At 48.5% G+C, this 16,980-nt stretch overlaps 7 protein-coding genes across 7 annotated transcripts; 2 read left to right on the top strand and 5 right to left on the bottom strand.

Moving 5' to 3' along the window:
* Nucleotides 1-307: 307 nt before the first annotated feature.
* HD556DRAFT_1384581 (uncharacterized protein) lies at nucleotides 308-1,750 on the bottom strand. The gene is made up of 3 exons (XM_041303342.1): nucleotides 1,333-1,750; nucleotides 994-1,275; nucleotides 308-938 (listed from the first exon to the last, which is right to left on the bottom strand). The coding sequence occupies exons 1-3, from the start codon at nucleotides 1,444-1,446 to the stop codon at nucleotides 408-410; spliced, it is 927 nt and encodes a 308-aa protein (XP_041158506.1). The 5' UTR covers nucleotides 1,447-1,750; the 3' UTR covers nucleotides 308-407.
* An 875-nt stretch (nucleotides 1,751-2,625) lies between these two features.
* HD556DRAFT_1432860 (Maf1 regulator-domain-containing protein) lies at nucleotides 2,626-3,765 on the bottom strand (the record flags this gene model as incomplete). Its single annotated transcript, XM_041305168.1, has 1 exon — nucleotides 2,626-3,765. One exon carries the CDS (start codon nucleotides 3,763-3,765, stop codon nucleotides 2,626-2,628), a length of 1,140 nt encoding a protein of 379 aa, XP_041158505.1.
* A 125-nt stretch (nucleotides 3,766-3,890) lies between these two features.
* On the bottom strand, nucleotides 3,891-6,924 carry HD556DRAFT_637854 (uncharacterized protein). The gene is made up of 3 exons (XM_041311154.1): nucleotides 6,450-6,924; nucleotides 5,749-6,383; nucleotides 3,891-5,678 (listed from the first exon to the last, which is right to left on the bottom strand). Exons 1-3 carry the CDS (start codon nucleotides 6,508-6,510, stop codon nucleotides 4,059-4,061), a joined length of 2,316 nt encoding a protein of 771 aa, XP_041158504.1. The 5' UTR covers nucleotides 6,511-6,924; the 3' UTR covers nucleotides 3,891-4,058.
* A 1,056-nt stretch (nucleotides 6,925-7,980) lies between these two features.
* Nucleotides 7,981-9,695, top strand: HD556DRAFT_1537251 (domain found in IF2B/IF5-domain-containing protein). Its single transcript, XM_041309651.1, has 3 exons — nucleotides 7,981-8,232; nucleotides 8,288-9,281; nucleotides 9,333-9,695. The coding sequence occupies exons 2-3, from the start codon at nucleotides 8,307-8,309 to the stop codon at nucleotides 9,597-9,599; spliced, it is 1,242 nt and encodes a 413-aa protein (XP_041158503.1). The 5' UTR covers nucleotides 7,981-8,232; nucleotides 8,288-8,306; the 3' UTR covers nucleotides 9,600-9,695.
* A 186-nt stretch (nucleotides 9,696-9,881) lies between these two features.
* Nucleotides 9,882-11,140, bottom strand: HD556DRAFT_1294368 (uncharacterized protein; the record flags this gene model as incomplete). Its single annotated transcript, XM_041299417.1, has 5 exons — nucleotides 9,882-10,142; nucleotides 10,196-10,380; nucleotides 10,431-10,518; nucleotides 10,569-10,764; nucleotides 10,824-11,140. 5 exons carry the CDS (start codon nucleotides 11,138-11,140, stop codon nucleotides 9,942-9,944), a joined length of 987 nt encoding a protein of 328 aa, XP_041158502.1. The 3' UTR covers nucleotides 9,882-9,941.
* Nucleotides 11,141-12,060: 920 nt separating this feature from the next.
* HD556DRAFT_1384571 (serine incorporator/TMS membrane protein) lies at nucleotides 12,061-14,229 on the bottom strand. Its single transcript, XM_041303341.1, has 9 exons — nucleotides 14,086-14,229; nucleotides 13,977-14,038; nucleotides 13,795-13,926; nucleotides 13,639-13,742; nucleotides 12,840-13,583; nucleotides 12,691-12,790; nucleotides 12,577-12,641; nucleotides 12,371-12,526; nucleotides 12,061-12,322 (listed from the first exon to the last, which is right to left on the bottom strand). The coding sequence occupies exons 1-9, from the start codon at nucleotides 14,180-14,182 to the stop codon at nucleotides 12,307-12,309; spliced, it is 1,476 nt and encodes a 491-aa protein (XP_041158501.1). The 5' UTR covers nucleotides 14,183-14,229; the 3' UTR covers nucleotides 12,061-12,306.
* A 579-nt stretch (nucleotides 14,230-14,808) lies between these two features.
* On the top strand, nucleotides 14,809-16,822 carry HD556DRAFT_637642 (uncharacterized protein). The gene is made up of 15 exons (XM_041311153.1): nucleotides 14,809-15,014; nucleotides 15,071-15,080; nucleotides 15,138-15,157; nucleotides 15,219-15,251; nucleotides 15,307-15,403; nucleotides 15,460-15,488; nucleotides 15,541-15,571; nucleotides 15,628-15,660; nucleotides 15,711-15,787; nucleotides 15,840-15,894; nucleotides 15,944-16,042; nucleotides 16,097-16,207; nucleotides 16,258-16,298; nucleotides 16,350-16,375; nucleotides 16,437-16,822. The coding sequence occupies exons 1-15, from the start codon at nucleotides 14,955-14,957 to the stop codon at nucleotides 16,576-16,578; spliced, it is 864 nt and encodes a 287-aa protein (XP_041158500.1). The 5' UTR covers nucleotides 14,809-14,954; the 3' UTR covers nucleotides 16,579-16,822.
* The last annotated feature ends 158 nt before the right edge of the window (nucleotides 16,823-16,980 follow it).

Genomic DNA, 16,980 nt, shown 5'->3' with positions numbered 1-16,980 from the left:
CTATGGGTTTGAGAATCACCCCTTCGTGGCGGGTGTTCGAAAAGGGCACGCAACTGTATAAACCGGACTGCCGGCGTCGCTACCAGAGTCGTCGGAACCGAAAAGGAGAGGTCTGGCCTCCCGTGATTCGCTCTATTTCGGAGGTCTGCTTGGGTATATTACCCCACAATGTAGGTGCTATGCACTCAGGTGATCGATAAAGAACATGGCAAAGGGAGGCTTGAGAACAGTTAGAGACGACAAAAGATAAAGGCAAGTGCCGAGGAACGCCTGATATCGACTCTTGAAGCTTGAGGGATGCCAAATGACATTAAATTCACATCGTTGTGTTTTCATGATGGATAGTAGGCAAACTTGGACTGCGCCAGCTGGCATGCGATAATCGTAATACAAAAGCATGTTATATCTTACAACGTTTTCTCACTGGCAATCAGTTCCTCCAGTTTATCGACATGCGTACCGCTAAGTTGTGCAACAGCCATAAGCGGCCGTCGAACGTGAATTTCTCCATATCCGAAATGCTTGGATATCAAGGCCTTCATAGCACCAACTCCTCCAGCCTTGCGTGTTGCCCAATCTCCCTGACCCAGCTGAGCTTGAATTTTCATAGCCTCCTCGATCTTTCCTGCCTGGTAAAGTGCGTACATCTTCATGTGTAGCTTAGGCACGAGGTTCGGCAGCGCAGCAATTGCGCCAGCACTTCCAGAGAGGAGTCCTTGTAAGAGGACCTCTGATACACCAGCAAGAGTGCAAAATTCGGAAGGCGGCTTGACAGCAGTAATTCGATGGAGCTTTCCAACGTTTCCGCAAGATAACTTAGTGCCCACAATATTGGGGTGCTCTGAGAGTGTGAGGATGATATCGGAGTCCAGGTCGATACCAGCAGTGACAGTTGGGAAGTTGTACACCATGTACGGCAAAGGTGAATAATCTGCAACCTACAAGTTCGAGGAAGTCAGGGACTCAGTCCAGCCAATTTAATGGAAGGCTTACTTCACGGTGATAACGGATGATGTTCTCTTTCGTCATATCTCCAGGCCAGACGGAAGGTGTCAACACGAGTACAAAGGCAGCACCAGCATCCTTTGCGTCTGCGCAGAGCTTCTTCGTCTCTCGTGCAGATTGGGCACCACAGCCTGCAATGATAACAACGTTCTGGAAGCCGTTTTCATCCAACGTCTTTCGAGTAAGGCTGATCGCCTCTTTACGCTCGTCGTGTGACAAATGTTGAGCCTCTCCATTGCTTCCCTGCACGACGATACCTGTGACACCTCCCTGAGCGGATCGAAATATTATGGACTGACATCAGGGAATCATAAGGTTTGTTTGCACCTGAGCGAGCCGCAAGACATGAGACTTTATAGCAGGGACATCAAAGTCCTCGTTCTCTTTGAAGAACAAGACAGCAGGCACGTAAATTCCGGAAGGGGGTACCGCAGCTGGCATGTTGGAAAAACCAATCGATTGGGTTGATAATCGCTGCTCTAGCAGTTATATGGGATCGGACTCGCGGCATCATCAGCATCAGCATCTGGCGGAACTCCGAGAGCACGGTTGGTGACACGGTCAGCTGGGGAACGGGCCGGTAATGTCAGTCACTGCGGAAAAGTCAAGCCGGATTAGTGTAGGGACAGAATCCATATGCGAGATATCAAAACAGATGAGTCGTGTATGGAATTAGAACATGAAACTTACGTGGTTATGATCATGCGCGTCAGTTACTGTATACTGGCAGCGGGGGGGTTACTTGACCCTCCGAATGGAATGATATTTGCTTCCGCTCCTCAACTCAAGGACCAGCTGCCAGATTAAGCGTATTTCGATCAATTTTACCGAAATTTAGTGACCACTTCACAAAATCACAATCGATTTTCTAATCATCTTAAACTTTTCCATCATCTACCACGTTCTTACCATCATATCCAGATTCCAGGCCTTATAATTGTGATGATCCGGGTTGTTTCTAAATCACAGTTTGATGGACGCGATCTGAATGTAGTACGCGTGCAGTGGTAGGGCTACTCTGCGCGAGCGATGGGACATTATAGGGCAGGGTTTGAAGATGACAAAATAATCAGGCCTGCGATGTGCGATCTCATTGTGTTATACCGTTGACTGATCAGCCCAACTGCTTTCCAGGCTAATAGTACTTTATCATGAGTGCTGAGCACTGAGTACTGAAGTACGAGTTGCTGGCTGGTGGGGCACAACGTGACGTGTCATTTATACAACTATATCGCCACTATTGTATCTCAACATCTCGGAATGCATCGTTCGCATCACCCACAAGGAAGATCTCAAGAATCCAGGTCATAAATACTGATACAAAACTACGCACTCGCCAGCACTGCGGCAGCATCAAACCATATAGTAAGAGACATAGTATGCGAATCCACTGACTCCTCCGAGCCGTGCATGCAGAAACTAACGTAAACAACAGTATCGTACAGGGCATCCAAGACGGCTGCCGAGGCTCGGAGGCCGGTTGACGGCCAAAACTCGAATCACAAGAAGGTCGCAAAAGAAACTGGAAATTTGTCCCCAAGGGTCAAGTGAGCAAGCATGGAGATGCTAGCCGAGAGATGAGCACTCGTCAGGAATCCTGCCAGGATCGCGCCTCACCAATCAAGCAGACGCACTGAGACCCATCGCTCGGGCTCCTGCACCGATACTACCTTCCCATCCAAAGAACCGTTCATTCTTTGGTACAGAGCCCACGCCAATGTAGCTGTCATTGTCCATTCCCATCTCGGACCACTCTTCGTCATCCCATCTCATATGCGCGTTCTTCGTGTGCGCCCAGACGGAGATGAAGACTATTCGCTTTAGCTTAGGGTTGAGGAAGAACCAGTGCGAGGACCACAAGAGTGCACCACAACGCCGCTTTAACCGCACATGCGCGAAGTTATTGCGCTCGGGCGATTCGCCACTACTCGTGCTGCCGCTGTTATACCGGAAGGGTATACGATTTTGCAGGGACACGGAAGCGGGTCTTGAACTGGTAGGATCCGGAAAGAACTCATCTACGTCATAGTCATCAAACTCGAAAGGGGGTTCATCGTCTGGGTCGTCGGACGAATCCTCATCTGCAACAGACGCGACATCATCCTCATCGTCAGAGTCGTTGGCGTGGGGATCAGAATCGATATCTGGGGAGTATGAGAAGACTTGGCAATCTGCGAGACCAATGACATCATCCAATATACGATACAAGGTTGGGTGTGTGCCAGAAACTATCTGGGGAGGTGCATGGGGGCTGGACACCATGTGGTGCAGAGGTGATGATGAGGTAGTTGGGACAGAGGAAGGGAAAAAAGTGGACGACGTGGGAGGATAAGCTGAGTACGTGCGTGGTACGCTCATGCCAGCACGGTGAGGAGAGAGAAGGGTTGTGCTGAGGGAATTTAGCACGCTCGCGCCGTTTTTCTCTTTGTTAAAGTGTGCAGGTCTGACATCTGAGAACTCATAGTCAGGGAATGCGATGTTAAGGGTGGCTATGAGAAGGTAGAGTGTCTTGCGAGATGCCTGCTTGTCCATAGGGCCAAATGGGGTGAGCTCAGGCTCGCGATCAAGCCATGAAGGAAGTGGCGGTGAATGGGAGAGCTCGTCGTTGTAGGCATGTTCAAGGGACTTGAAGAGTTTCTTGTCGCGTTTGATGTTCTTGCAACTATATGCTTCAATACGAGTGTGTACGGAACATTCTGGGCCCTCATGAGTGAGCGCTTGGGAAAGGCGTGATAACTCGGGGAATTCTATATATTTCATAGTCGTGAGGAATGATGTCGAACGGTAGTTGGTCGTCGTGAGCCGCAGCGAGGAAAGGAATAGAGCGAGGCGAGTGGCTTGACGAGCGGATGTTTGTCATTTCCGATTCTGGATGTGGCACAGCTTCTCACTTAAAATTCTATTAATATTATGCCTTGATCATGCTAAGGGGACAGCAATATATATTTGCTGACTTTCACTTTCTTTGAGCCGGAAGTACTAGTAGCTATACAAGAAATTACACGAGAGTCAAGGGAATGCGATAAAGATTACAATAAATATTTTGAAACATGCTAGCCTCTTCGCCGCGGTATCCTCGACACTGGCAGGCCCTCCTCGACACCCCGAACATACCCTGCGCCCATAAACACAGGCACACCACCCGCACCACCCCCAGCTAGGAATCCTCGTCGTTCACTCCCAGTGCCTGTCCCAAACAGCTCCCCACTTTCTAATCCAAGCTCCACAAGCCGATCAGACGACCTTGCCCGTGCAAGCTCTTCGTCTAACGTCAGTCGTCGTTTGCCCTTGCCATTAGCCGCATTTGAATTGTTTGCGACTCTGGGCTGAACCTCGCGCCGCCATTTCAACTTCGGAGGTAACGCCAGCTCATCCGGCTGATCGTCGTCGTCGTCATCCTCGTCATCCTCGTCGAGCAGCATGATACTCTTCGGCTTCGGCGTCGCACCCCTCTTTGTCCTCTCAGGCGTTGGCACAGACTTCCTCCCCTTGGCACGCGCAGGCGCTCGCGCCCTCGTTGGCGTTAGTACAGGCAACGGCGACAACGGCGGGCGTTTCCTGAACAAATCGCTTTGTGGGCGGGAGGGCGTGACATGATTATGTGCAGGCTCGATATCGACATTTTTGTCTTCCATATCCATGTCAGTAATCTCTATAACATCATCATGCGCATTCTGAACTGTAGCTGCAGCAGACCTTGGTGCAGGCGGCGTCGATGGCATCCTACCATCCGCGTCCCCTCCAAGCTCGTTATCAGAGCATAAAGAGGGAGTGGTGATGTCTGTTTCGTTCGATAGTGAGGAGTGGTTCGTATGTGATGGACCTGGGAGTGAAAGATTTGAGTGTGTGGGACCGGCAAATTCGTGTGTTCTTGAGTATGACGATGAAGAGCTCGTGTCTGATTGGGCTTGCGCATAAGTACCTGGACGTCGTTTGGAAGTAGATCTCCCTTCTGAGTCGCCTAGGACATCTGCTTTGCGTTTGTTATTTAAGGCTGGGCAGGTTGCGTGCGATGAAGGGGCCGCGTAAGTGTGTGAGGATGATGGTTTCAACGCGGTTGAAGCAGATTTCGGTTTGGGAATGCTCGAGGTGGAAGGGAATTTTGAGGTCGATACTGCTTTACTCACGCTGGAAAAAGAAGCTGGTCTCGACGAGCTAGTCGACGCAGAAGTGAGACCGTAAGCAGCTGAACCAACAGGCGCTTTCACGCCCGTCGACTTACGCCTCGCCACATTGTCTCTCCGCCCATCTACTCCAGCAGCACTCGAACTCACACTACGGCTTAATCCACTGGGCCCAGGTCGATCGACCACGGGTCGATCACTAACGCTCCTACTTAGTCCCTCAGGTCCAGGTCCAGACCCCACTTTCCTCAACCGCACCGTCCTCATCTCGTTCAAGAACGCAGCCATTTTATCGCTAGGAACGTTGACGGTTGGTTGTCTCACCTTACCACTTGCTGACCTTGCCAGATCATTTGTGCTCCCGGTCGTACCGGCCTCGGTTGAGCGTAAGGCAGCGCGCGCACTTGCAAAAAGGACTTTGTTTTCGCCTAGACAAGGAGGGAGGGGAATGCGGACGCCGGGAGGAGGAGGAAGTGGGGGTGGGGGTGGGGGTGGTATTGGGACTTGGGTTTGGGTTTCAGGAGTTGGCGAATGGCGGCGACGGGAGAGCTGTAATAGAAAATGTCAGCATATACGAAAAATTAGAATAAAGAGAACTAAATGGTGCGACACCACGTACCTTTTCCTTCAATATCCTGACTTCTTCCTCCAACATTCTAATGCGCTCCTTGTCCCTATCCTGTTTTACCTTATCTTGCACGCGGTGATGATCGAGTATAAATGCTAAATCCTCATCTCCATCATCAACAGCGTGTTGTTTCCCCTTCTGCGAAACACCACCCAGGGGCAGATGCGGCGTTGCTAGTACGGCGCCTAAGCTCTCCGGATCTACAGGACCCGTAGGACTACTGACAACCAACAGCGAAAAGTCCCTCTCTTCCCCTCCACTCGCGGTAAATCGTTCAACTGCGTCATGGACGGAGGCGATGGGGCGGGTGCGCCAGGGAGAAGGGCCAGATTGGTCTGCGGGAGCTTTGTGATGAAAATTGGAAGGGCCGGGTTCCAAGTCTTGTGCGTCGACGTCGAGAGTTGATTGAGGAGTACGCAGTACGGAATCGGGTTGGGGCGAATCTGATCGGGGGAAAAGTGAGCCAGGCATTGTGATGGAAGTTCTGTGTAGATGGGGGTATGTCGGTTCAGAGTGTGACGAAGGGAGGGGCGCATCATCTTGAGGACGAGGGCGGACTTTTCTGCCTCTTGAATGGCTGGTATGACGTGGAGATGGGGAGCGGGAGGTCATGCTAGACGTTATTTCTGTAGAGAATTAATCAGTATTGTATCGAGGGTGGTGTTGGATGAGACACCAGAGATAAGACCCACCGGCGTAGACTTGATCTTGATGCTTCTCGCTACCGCTAGCCTCTCTCCACTGCTCGATCATCCCCCCATCATAGCCTTTTCGTTGCCTGCCCCGCTCCTTATATTTTGCATCACGTCCCTGTCTCCGTTTGGATGGACCGGACTGTGTCGGTGATCAATTTTCAGTTTAATTCGTTTAAAATCAGAACGTACCTCAGATTTACCGGTAGCATTTATCATGAACTCGCCAATCTCTCGCGAAACAAAACTGAAAACATTTGAAAGGATCCCTGGATCATCGCGGTTGGAATGGACCATTAGTATTTATTGATGCCAGGTATGAGGTTGAAATGGAAATGTTAACGCGAGCTCGAGAGTGTGCATGGACAGAGGTTGGACGGTTTTCTGTGATTTCCAAATAATTACCTTGTACCACAGTACCACATAATTGTGGCTGTACGTTCCCACTTTTCAACCCCGTGGGAATTCAGACAAGTGCGAGCAGCGATATCATAGTATACTACATTCTCGTTACAATTATAAGTACTAGAAAAAGGCCGAGCTTCGCCGGCAGCAACCTCGTGATACAAGTGCTTAAGCTTGTAGACAATAACCTCGAACAATTTCATTTTTTGCGATTGTCATTATTTATCAAAATTGCAATAACTTTCTTGGAGTCGGGAGTACTAGTATATACTGAACAGCAACAATTAATAGCCATTTGTCCTTCAGTGAAAGACGACGAAATAAAACAAAACAAAAATCAACAGAATGATAGCAAGGTTTCATTGACTGCCACATGATCAAGGTGGTCGCACGTTTCTAAACCATGGTCTTTTGATCCACTAGGTTGCTGCCAGGAGTCAAGTTGCATCATGCGAAAACGTTTGTGCGGCGTGACCTATAAGGATTCCATGCTTGACGCCTTGAAATACTTGTACAACGTGCATGCACGTGAGTGTGAGATATATAACTGGCTGTCCCATCGCTGTATTCCACAGCCGCACGGTGTTATCCTTCGAACCAGACGCGATGCGAGTACCATCCGGTGAGAACGAGACTGAGCAAACCGTGCCAGCGACATGGAGCCAAGCATGGTCGAGTGAACATCATCTGCGAAAGAAACTGAATCATTTATGACCACGGGTGCAATCGACATTGCCGCCATGGACGGCGCCCACGATAACCATATCTGCAGCCAATGTATGCAGAGCTAATGAGTGAGCCCGAGGAAACGAGATGCACCTTCATTGAGGAATTTATATGGTGCTGGTAGCTCGAGGCTTTCGTGGTATAGAGCACGTTTAGATTAACATTTCGAGGGGTCAGTGACTCAGAGACTTGATACACAGGAGGAGGGACACGTTACTTACATTGAGGTGTCGCTATGCTGCAGTCTGAATGGCTGAAGCAGGCTGTGGCAGAATCATTTCTCAGACTCTCAGACTCTCAGAGGGCCTGTTCAGGAAGCGGCCGGGTGTGGCTGCGGCTGTACTTAGTCATCCGGCAACCGCCGGAAGCGGAACAAACAGGCACCCATAAATTTGCTTCCTTTTACCGGACTGCCTAAGGACTGCCCATAACCACCAACCACAAAGTCTTACAGTCTTTGTCTACTTAAACCCAAAGCCCATAACCTAGAAATTTCGCGGTCTTCCCCTAGCCCACGATTGCTTCTCAAACGCAAAATTTTTCTATCTTCTGTCCTACTCGAGGAGAAAACAGAAGACTTTATTTCATGCTTCGACCTCCACTCAATTTATCGGCAAATACGTGTTTGTTTCGGAGAAAGTCCTTAAGTACTGTATGTCGTTTCCATCATCTGCGACATGCTGTCCATTGACTAGGTCATACTCTAGCGTTAAACATCTGCCCAACATGGCTTCCGCAGGAATTGTGAATATTCGTCGCGATGTCGATGACAAGTTTTACCGCTACCGCATGCCGCTCCTTCTCACAAAAATTGAAGGCAAAGGCAATGGTATCAAAACCGTCGTTCCCAACATGGCAGATGTCGCTCGTGCCCTATCTCGCCCTCCCACCTATCCTACCAAATTCTTTGGCTGTGAGCTCGGTGCACAGACCTCCTCTGATGACAAGAATGAACGCTACATCGTCAACGGCGCTCATGACGCCTCTCGCCTTCGGGAATTGCTGGACACCTTCATCGATAAATTCGTTCTTTGTCGTTCATGCAAGAATCCCGAAACAGACCTCATCATCCTCAAGAGCGGTCGCAACGAGGATATCGTCAGGGATTGCAAAGCTTGCGGTGAGAGGACGGACGTCGACATGAAGCACAAGCTCGTCACCTTTATTTTGAAGAACCCGCCTAAGAACCCCAAGAAGAGTAAGAAGGGGGCCAAGGGTGAAACAAATGGAAACGGCGGCGGAGTCCACGCGTCAGCTCCATCTGTTCCTGGTGACGAACATAGTGGTTCTGGTGGCGATAGCGATGATGAGCTTACCAAGAAGATCAAAGCCGAAGCCGCTGAGCTTACCACAGAAACCAAGCTTGCAGCTCAAGATTGGTCGGCTGATACCTCTCCCGAGGCTGTCAAGGCTCGCGTCAAGGCGTTGGAGAGTCAGGTGGGCGGCCTATCACTTACGCCTGCTGGCGGCTTGGGAGACGATGAGGGCAGTGATGACGATGTCAACAGCCCCTACGCTCAGTTTGGTCGTTGGGTCGAAGAGAACAAGGGCGAAGCAGGCGTTAGTGCAGTGCAGATCTACCAGAAGGCTCAAGAGTTTGGCGTCGAGAAGAAACACAAGACTGTCCTCGTTCTTGTTCAAGCGCTGTTCACCGAGGATGTTGTGAAAGAGATTAATACATACAAGGCCCTGCTCGCAAAGGCTTGTTCTCCTCTTACTGATCTATGCGGATGTTGCTAACTTGATGTGCAGATGGTCACCTCCGAGAAGCACCAGAAAGCTCTCTTGGGTGGAATTGAGCGCCTCGTTGGGCTCACCCACCCCGAGCTCATCCCTTCTGTGCCAAAAATCCTAATGGCGTTGTACCAGATCGATGTCTTGGAAGAAGACGTGGTGACTCAGTGGGGTACTCATGTCAGCAAGAAGTACGTTGATAAGGAGACGAGCAAGAAAGTGAGGAAGGCCAGCGAGCCGTTCTTAAAGTGGCTTGAGGATGCAGATGACGACGAATCTGAGTGATGGGTGGATATGTAGTCCTCATTTATGTTTCTGTTTTTACTTTTCATATCTTGTCTTTTGTTCACTGATAATAACATGCTAGTTTTGTTTTGTCAAATTTTAGTTGGGAATTCCCGAAAGCGCCCTAGGCTATGTGCTGACTTCTGTAAGCTCGACAGTCATGTCATTCGCAGCTCCTCCATTTGCTCTACCTCGTATTGAGCCCTGCATGAAGCGCGTGAGGGTGCTTTTTAGGGGAAATTGTGTAGTAGACACGAGGCATGCAAAACATGTGTAAGTCGTCGCATGAAATCCGAAGTGATTCCAAATTACAAGGTAAGTTAAGCATACGATGCATCCTTCCTAAACGCCCTCTGTCATCGCCTCCCTCGAAGCACGAAGTTCATTGCCCCAAAACCTTGAGAAGCGAGACGGCTGATACATATCCCGCTTTTGACTCTGAACAGCATTTTTCGTGTTCGTCATGAATATGTCGTTCTGAGCTCCATCTTTAAAATCATAAAGGTCGTTATAAAAAGGAGGACCCATGTAGTCCTCAAACATCTAATCAGACCCGGTTCAGATTTAATATCACGTGAAAAGTTTCTAGCGCTCACGTTGTTGTCTTCATCTTGCAGCCAGTACAATGGCTGCTTCGCCCCGTGCGTACAGTTGCTAGGGGTGGAGTGGGTGATTCCGTGTTCAGGATCTGCTCCGCAGCGTCTTGCAACTTGAGGCTTCATGAGAGCTGGTGCATCGTGCTTAGAACCCGCTACTGTGCACTGGAAGGCATTCATATACACTGGAAGGCACCGAGTCAGGATGACAAGACAGCAAAGGAAACCGCCTTACTCTGTTCAGAACCGCTATCAGGAGAGTGGATCCAGAACCATGCACACGTGCATTTTCCGCCGGGACAGGCAGGCATGTCAGCGGGAACCTATCGTTGTTGTTGTTAAACTGGGTTCAGAAGATCTTTGGCCACCGTACCTGGAATGCGGTGAATCTGTGCCAGACGCAAGTCTGGTTGACGCTAAAGACTGTAAAGTCCTCTGGTTTGATCTTGCTGACGTCCGATTCATAAACAATGGCAAGTGCACAACCTTTTACGTCGTCGATACCTGTAGTATGGAACTGGGCAGAAGTGGATCCGGGGCAAGGCCAGTCCCCCTGACGAACATCTCCGCTGTATCATTGACCTCATTATACATTTTGATGGAAGATGCAATCAATCAGATGACTAACCCTTCGGACGAATTCCACCATGTCGTCGCGCCTTTGTTGCACCCGAGTTCTGCAATGGCAGCTTTCCCAGCGGGCAGTTCAAAGACATCATTTGGGTGCGGAGGATACCGAAGGTGGTTGTGAAACCACCACTTGTCAAACGTCATACGCGCCAGGGGAACAACAGGACGGTTGTCGTAAGAATACGCTGGGTCCTTGTCTGTGACGTTGAAGCCCCACATGCTCGGATGCCAGAAGGCAATGTGGGCAGAGACAGAAGGGACAACGACAACGACAACGACAACAATGAAGAACAGACGAGTAACTGAGTAAATCATAATGGGTGAGCTGCTCGTGTTGGTTTCTAACGGAGGCACCAGGCATTATATAGTGCTCCATATACACAGCTCACGATGGTCCTAATGAAGAGAATCAACTTTAGAGACACACCATTGCGTCAATGGCGAGCGCACTCACTCACTCAGAATACACCCAGAAGGGCGTCCGCCCTGAGTTGCATACTTCCGGTGCGCGCTGGTCGACTCTGTCCGAAGACAGGACAGCGGAAGGTAACTTATCAGCAACATCCCCTTCTGGAAGATCTGCACCGTGAGGGGTAAGTCGTCCATATGCTTCTGACACAAGATTCTCAATGCACGGACAGGTTAGGTATCAGTACCTCGCCTCCGAATACAAACAGGAGTTGCCTAACTCCGTTACTTTGGCCGGCAGGTCGTTCAGGTCATAGGAGTTTCCAGGTTTACGGTAACTTACAATTCGTTTCAGGCCTTGGGCCCATTTAGCATAAAGGCTCGTCATTATGGGGTAGGACGCCCTTTCGACGGCTTCAAGTTGACCGTAGTTTGCCGCATGACTGTAACAGTCTCTTAACATGTCTTGTAAGGTACCAAGTCGCCAAGCTTATATCCCAACAGCATCGTATATTGCCCATGAATACTGACAAGGAACTGCGTAATCCACGTCAAACAAGGCTGTGGTTACAATGATGTCTGCTTTGAGCTTACCTTCAACAATGAACTAGCGAAGCATGACGTTGGAATGTGGACGTTAACAAGTTACTTGTCCATCCGAAATCTCTCGCGACACTGGCAAAATCATTAACATCAGCTCGGAGTATGTCTACACCCGCAATCATTCGGATATAATTGCTTGTGGTTGGCCTGTGGCGCACACCCCTTCAGAAGGCGCTTCAAAGGACGAAGTTGGTCAGTCGATCTCTAACTTGACCGGGCCCATTTCGCATCAAAAGCCATCGGAGTTATCCGAAAAGTCGTTTCAGATGACGGGAATGAAGCTGATTGATGATTTACAAACATCAAAAGGCTCACGAACCCATCTCGTGGATAGGAAAGATGCATCTAAACGAAATCATGGAACTATGAGCACGAAGCTCGCCATAGTACATTAAAAGGGGCACATCATTAATCCAAAGTTTGATAGTAGTTCATATCAGAATGAGGAGATGAAGTAAGCAAACTGGACTTCACATATCTCCAAACCTGTAAAATGATGAGACCAGTTCGACGACTGTAATCAAGATCACTTGCCTATCTGGCATTAACACGGGCGCAAGCAAGCTCCACATGTACAGTAACATGCACACCCAACTGCTTACTATGCGCATCCACATCGCGGTCTCCGAGCGGCCGATGCGGACAACCTCTTCGGAGTCAGTAGAACCTTGTTCCGTGGACACCACATTCCTAGGTGAAAAAGATGGGCGAGCTCTGTATACAATTGAATGACGACTTACCAATCAGTCAGGAGCATTGCAACATACATTGCACCGATAGCAAAGATAACATGGAACCAGGAATACTGTGCATGTAAGGTGATTGTTATACTTAGAAGATGTTACAATACTCACATTGTATCTCGTGCCGGACCGTTCATCATCTTTGGCATCTCCGTAGTTATCATCTTCATCTTCATCATCCTCTTCATCCAGAGCGGATGCAGGGATTGCTCTGGCAAATTGTCACTACCCAAATATGGATCTATAGTACAATCACTTACCCAGCCTCGACAGCAGCGAGCAGAGCCTGATATCTTGGTGACTCAGTTCTTCCCGGTTGAGTGCTAACTACATCCATTTCCGAAGGCTCACTAACGTCGACTGGGAGTTGGACTGCGCCACCCTTCTTTACACTGCCCACCAATGCACGGCTCTGTGTCGCTGCGCGAGTGGTAGAATAGGCGATAGCCAAGAAAGTGAAAACTGCACCAAGAACGACCGTGGTAGTCCGCGTCTTGTCAGTCCGGCTGAGCGGATTGCAAGATTGGTGTGCGTGATTGCTGACGGCGGAGACGATAAGATAGGTGCAGTATGCAGCAACCATTCCGGATTGAGCAAGGCCCGATCGAGGATTCGACTCCTGAATGGCAGGATGTATAGACATAATAGTGATAATGATGCAAAGGGCCAGGTTTAATGAGATGAAGAACCGGTTGAGAGTGCATCCGGAACTTGCAAAATAGGCGTATAGAATGCCGGTCAGGGTGATAGATGCCACATACATCGCAGCAGTGGAGCCTATGAGGATCCATTGCCATAAAGTCGAATCTGAGTTCTCCCAGTTTTCCAGACACATTTCTGTCCATGAGTGGGCAAAGTCGACCAGTAGAACCAAACCGAGGAGTATAAATATGGTGGCACCTATAAGAGAAACATAGTTGCCCCAGAACATGAAAAATCCATTCGGTATGAAGAATGAAACCACAACGAGCAAAATCCACAGCAGAACCTTTGGGCCCCACCAGCTAGCTTAGATTGAGTACATACTTCAAATATTCAAAACAAGACAGAGGTGCTTACCCATTCTGTATTGCCGCGCGTTTATCCCTGGACTCTTTGACGCCAATGAGAGACAAGCTTAGGATCGTATGAAATAGAGATAAGGCGAAACAGATACGATGGACCTGAGTTCACGTAGGTCAACATCAAGTCAACTGCGAGTTGCATTGAACGTACCGCCAGAACACCATAACACTTGCCCTCATCGCAGTCCATCTTTATGTAGTCATAACTCCAATGCTCAATCTTGCGAATTGCGAATGGAGTCTTCATGAGCCATGCTAGCAGGGAATTCAAAATAAAGATTATCTAGGCAAATATGGTCAGGGCTCTTTCAGATTCCCACTCATTTCACTTACTGCAAAACCAACTCTCGTTGCTATCGAGGAATTGCAGTTACAAGACTTGCAAAACATGGACGCTAAGAGGCGTATCAGCTGCAGTTCTACATGTGCATGGACGACCCACCGGCAGTTGAAGTAAAGCAAAACGCAAGACCTCCGAGGAATGATGCTGCGATGGTCCCAAGCGGGCCAGCGAGGGGGATAGAGAACAAGAGACCCATGATGTATCGATGGAGTCACTAAATGTTATATGTATGTAGATGCACCCGGCACCGCGCAGCGCTGGCAGCAACCTGCAACACACGCACCTTATTTTGGTATTTCATTCCCACCTGTCCGCGGGATTCACGCGTGGAGTTACCGGAGGTCAGACGCATGCTCGCCTCAGCTAAGTCAGTTCCGACGACCACGGTACCACCAACGTTCCAACTTGCGATTCTGCTAGTATTTATTGTACGACTTGATCGCCTCAGGCTCATCAAGAACAGAATCACAGTTGCCCGTCGTTATTCAAACCCCAAAATATCGACCGTCGCGGTATGAACCCACATGATATTTAATTTCACGGTAAATCTAAACGTTCTGCATGGTGCAAGTTGCAACTATGATTGAAACGAACGTCTGGGGCCGATATCCAATGCTTTTTCATGTGGTAAGGATCCATGAAGTGCACCGGATGAAACGTTATTCCATGTTCGCGCCTGGCCACGTGCCGCTGTCAAACGTCAGTACTTCAGTGTCCGCTAGAAGGTTTGAACGTTCAACCCGTATAACACCTCACCGCACATGCCGCACATCATGTGGGGATCTGTCCAGTCCTCGTTTCACATCATAACTAATGGAACCGGGATTTGAACCAGAGTCGTGATGACTTTCATTTGATGCTATGCCCTCATTACACTTCAGTCCACGGTTCCGACTGGGAGTGCATTCTTAAATTTAAACCTGCATCAATTCTCAGTTGAAATATTCACTTCCTTGTTTCTCCATTGAATGGATTCGAAGTACTCTACCGACGCTATCGCAGCCGCTAGGAGTCTCCAAGTCTTTACGGTAATTCTTTCTCTGGGCAATCTAAACAACCTCTGATGCAAGGCAATTATTTCTAGTACATTTATAGTATGTGCTCCCTCATTCAACACAGGTCGCCTTCTGCTAACGTAGATGATGATCCAGCGTCGATGGCTACATTCTGGGTACGATCATCATCACCCTTCTTGCTCGAATATTCGTCTTGACCATTCGATTCCCACCCAGACATACGACTATGCCTGTACAATTCATGAGGAGGTGACACAGTTAACTTTAAAATCGATATCATATGCTCATTATGTACTGTTTCAAGGGGATGTTTTTGTTTTGTTCTCCCTGGAGGAGGGTCAAACTTCTGTACATTGTGACACGCTATGTCCCTTTCCTTCTTTTTGCTGCGCACTTGTACCGTACGTCCTGAGCCTGAATGGATATATATAAAACTTTATTGACAGACTGTTGCCAGTGAACTTCCTCCTAGACGAAACTTCTGATGTATGTAGACTCGCAATGGACAAGAGCTCTGCTTATTTGAGGGTTAACCTAGACATGTCAATTTGTCAACAACATCTGCTCATGTGCATCGAATTATATTTCGGGATATTCAGTTACTGACCCTTCTCCTTTCCTACAGGTCTCAGCCTGGTATCGTTCGTCTGCTCGGAATGTAATTGCTCTATTATCTGTATTGCAAGCGCAAATTTTTGATTTCTTCAGTTTTCTTCATATTCAGGACGTACGTGCTATGGGATAACAATAAGGTCGTTCTGGTAGCCATGCTATCGACTTTTGTAGTGAGTTGTGTGCAGTGGTTGTCGTGGCTTGCTCATACGAACGCAGTATCAGACTATGGTTGCGGGGTCTATCGCTGCCATCTTTTCCGCGACCGCGACCGCGCCATGTATGAATTCACCTGATTGGCAATTTTTGACTGAGTCTTCATTTCGCAGTTGAGACCAGCTCAATTCCGGGCATCACTGGTTGTTATCAGTCCTCGGGAAGCATGATGCTTTTTGTGCCTTATCTTCTTTTGTTCGGATTAGAACTGAGTGCGTCATTGAAAATTAACATATAAAAACACCCTCTGATTCAGGCCGATGCAGTGCTTATCTCCCTCACGCTCACATGCGCCATACAAAAGTGGCGTATTACTAACAACGGTCTGTATGGTATTCTATTGAAACACAATGTGTTCTATTATGCATATGGTTTGGGTAAGTACGAGAGCGGAATGACGATTCATCGTTACTCATCGTTTCCACAGTTTTCTCGATGGTGAATATTCTGACATCGCTGCTCCTCGACGTGCGTCACCTATCTATTGAAACATTTCATTTACTTGAATATTTGGTACAGTACGCGTATAGTGGCATGTTCCAAGAGTGCGTCTCTGTCAAATTGTTCTGGAAAGCCACACTTACAACCCAAATCGTGTGCGTGTAGTTTCCAATGCGTTGTTCACGCCATACTCGCCACTCGAATGTACCTCCATTTGTGGCATGTCAACCGTAATGGCAATCCTAGTGTCTTCACCTCAATTAATCTCTCCAACCTGACACCCACGACCTATGCTGAGTCTTCCTAACTAGACCAGCTTTCATTCCTTGGAAGTGGGTTAGAAAGAAGGATTGACTCCTCCAGCAATTTTGGACAGTGATATTGGATTATCACTTGTGATTAGAAGCATGCAAGCATCGAATTTCCGTTCGTTCAATGATCCATCAATGTTGTAATTGGCTGTAGATTGTAAATTTATGTATCATGTCGTATGCTTCTTACTTAGTTTTGAAAGGGACATTGATATTTGGCTGGATGCGAAATCTTATGGCTCTTCATGAAACAATCGATCGAACGGCGAGAACTGGCATTATCATTGAAAGATCGTTGTCGATGACCTTGACCGACTCTATCGCTGATAATAGCCATGGATTTTCGAAGTTTACGACACTTACCTAGCTTGGTTCAGATCAGATTTTTGACGCTACCC

This window comes from Suillus plorans (assembly GCF_016647745.1).
Source record: "Suillus plorans strain S12 chromosome Unknown HD556scaffold_41, whole genome shotgun sequence".
NCBI lineage: Eukaryota > Fungi > Basidiomycota > Agaricomycetes > Boletales > Suillaceae > Suillus > Suillus plorans.
Note: the sequence above shows the minus strand (reverse complement) of the source record. Positions and strands in the feature narration are given on the sequence as shown.

Bases quoted from the DNA above. Each gene is read 5' to 3' on its own strand.
- HD556DRAFT_1384581 (XM_041303342.1), bottom strand. From the start codon at position 1,446: ATGCCAGCTGCGGTACCCCCTTCCGGAATTTACGTGCCTGCTGTCTTG. The intron at 1,276-1,332 runs GTGCAAACAAAC...CGATCCGCTCAG, and splicing joins ATGTCTTGCGGCTCGCTCAG to GGAGGTGTCACAGGTATCGT. The intron at 939-993 runs GTAAGCCTTCCA...TCGAACTTGTAG, and splicing joins TCATCCGTTATCACCGTGAA to GTTGCAGATTATTCACCTTT.
- HD556DRAFT_637854 (XM_041311154.1), bottom strand. From the start codon at position 6,510: ATGATCGAGCAGTGGAGAGAGGCTAGCGGTAGCGAGAAGCATCAAGAT. The intron at 6,384-6,449 runs GTGGGTCTTATC...AATTCTCTACAG, and splicing joins TCAAGATCAAGTCTACGCCG to AAATAACGTCTAGCATGACC. The intron at 5,679-5,748 runs GTACGTGGTGTC...TTTCTATTACAG, and splicing joins TCAGGATATTGAAGGAAAAG to CTCTCCCGTCGCCGCCATTC.
- HD556DRAFT_1537251 (XM_041309651.1), top strand. From the start codon at position 8,307: ATGGCTTCCGCAGGAATTGTGAATATTCGTCGCGATGTCGATGACAAG. The intron at 9,282-9,332 runs GCTTGTTCTCCT...CTTGATGTGCAG, and splicing joins ACAAGGCCCTGCTCGCAAAG to ATGGTCACCTCCGAGAAGCA.
- HD556DRAFT_1384571 (XM_041303341.1), bottom strand. From the start codon at position 14,182: ATGGGTCTCTTGTTCTCTATCCCCCTCGCTGGCCCGCTTGGGACCATC. The intron at 14,039-14,085 runs GTGGGTCGTCCA...TACGCCTCTTAG, and splicing joins TTGCTTTACTTCAACTGCCG to CGTCCATGTTTTGCAAGTCT. The intron at 12,791-12,839 runs GTAAGTGATTGT...ACAATTTGCCAG, and splicing joins CTCGCTGCTGTCGAGGCTGG to AGCAATCCCTGCATCCGCTC.
- HD556DRAFT_637642 (XM_041311153.1), top strand. From the start codon at position 14,955: ATGGATTCGAAGTACTCTACCGACGCTATCGCAGCCGCTAGGAGTCTC. The intron at 15,489-15,540 runs GTATGTAGACTC...GGGTTAACCTAG, and splicing joins TCCTAGACGAAACTTCTGAT to ACATGTCAATTTGTCAACAA. The intron at 16,376-16,436 runs GTGCGTCTCTGT...GTGTGCGTGTAG, and splicing joins TATAGTGGCATGTTCCAAGA to TTTCCAATGCGTTGTTCACG.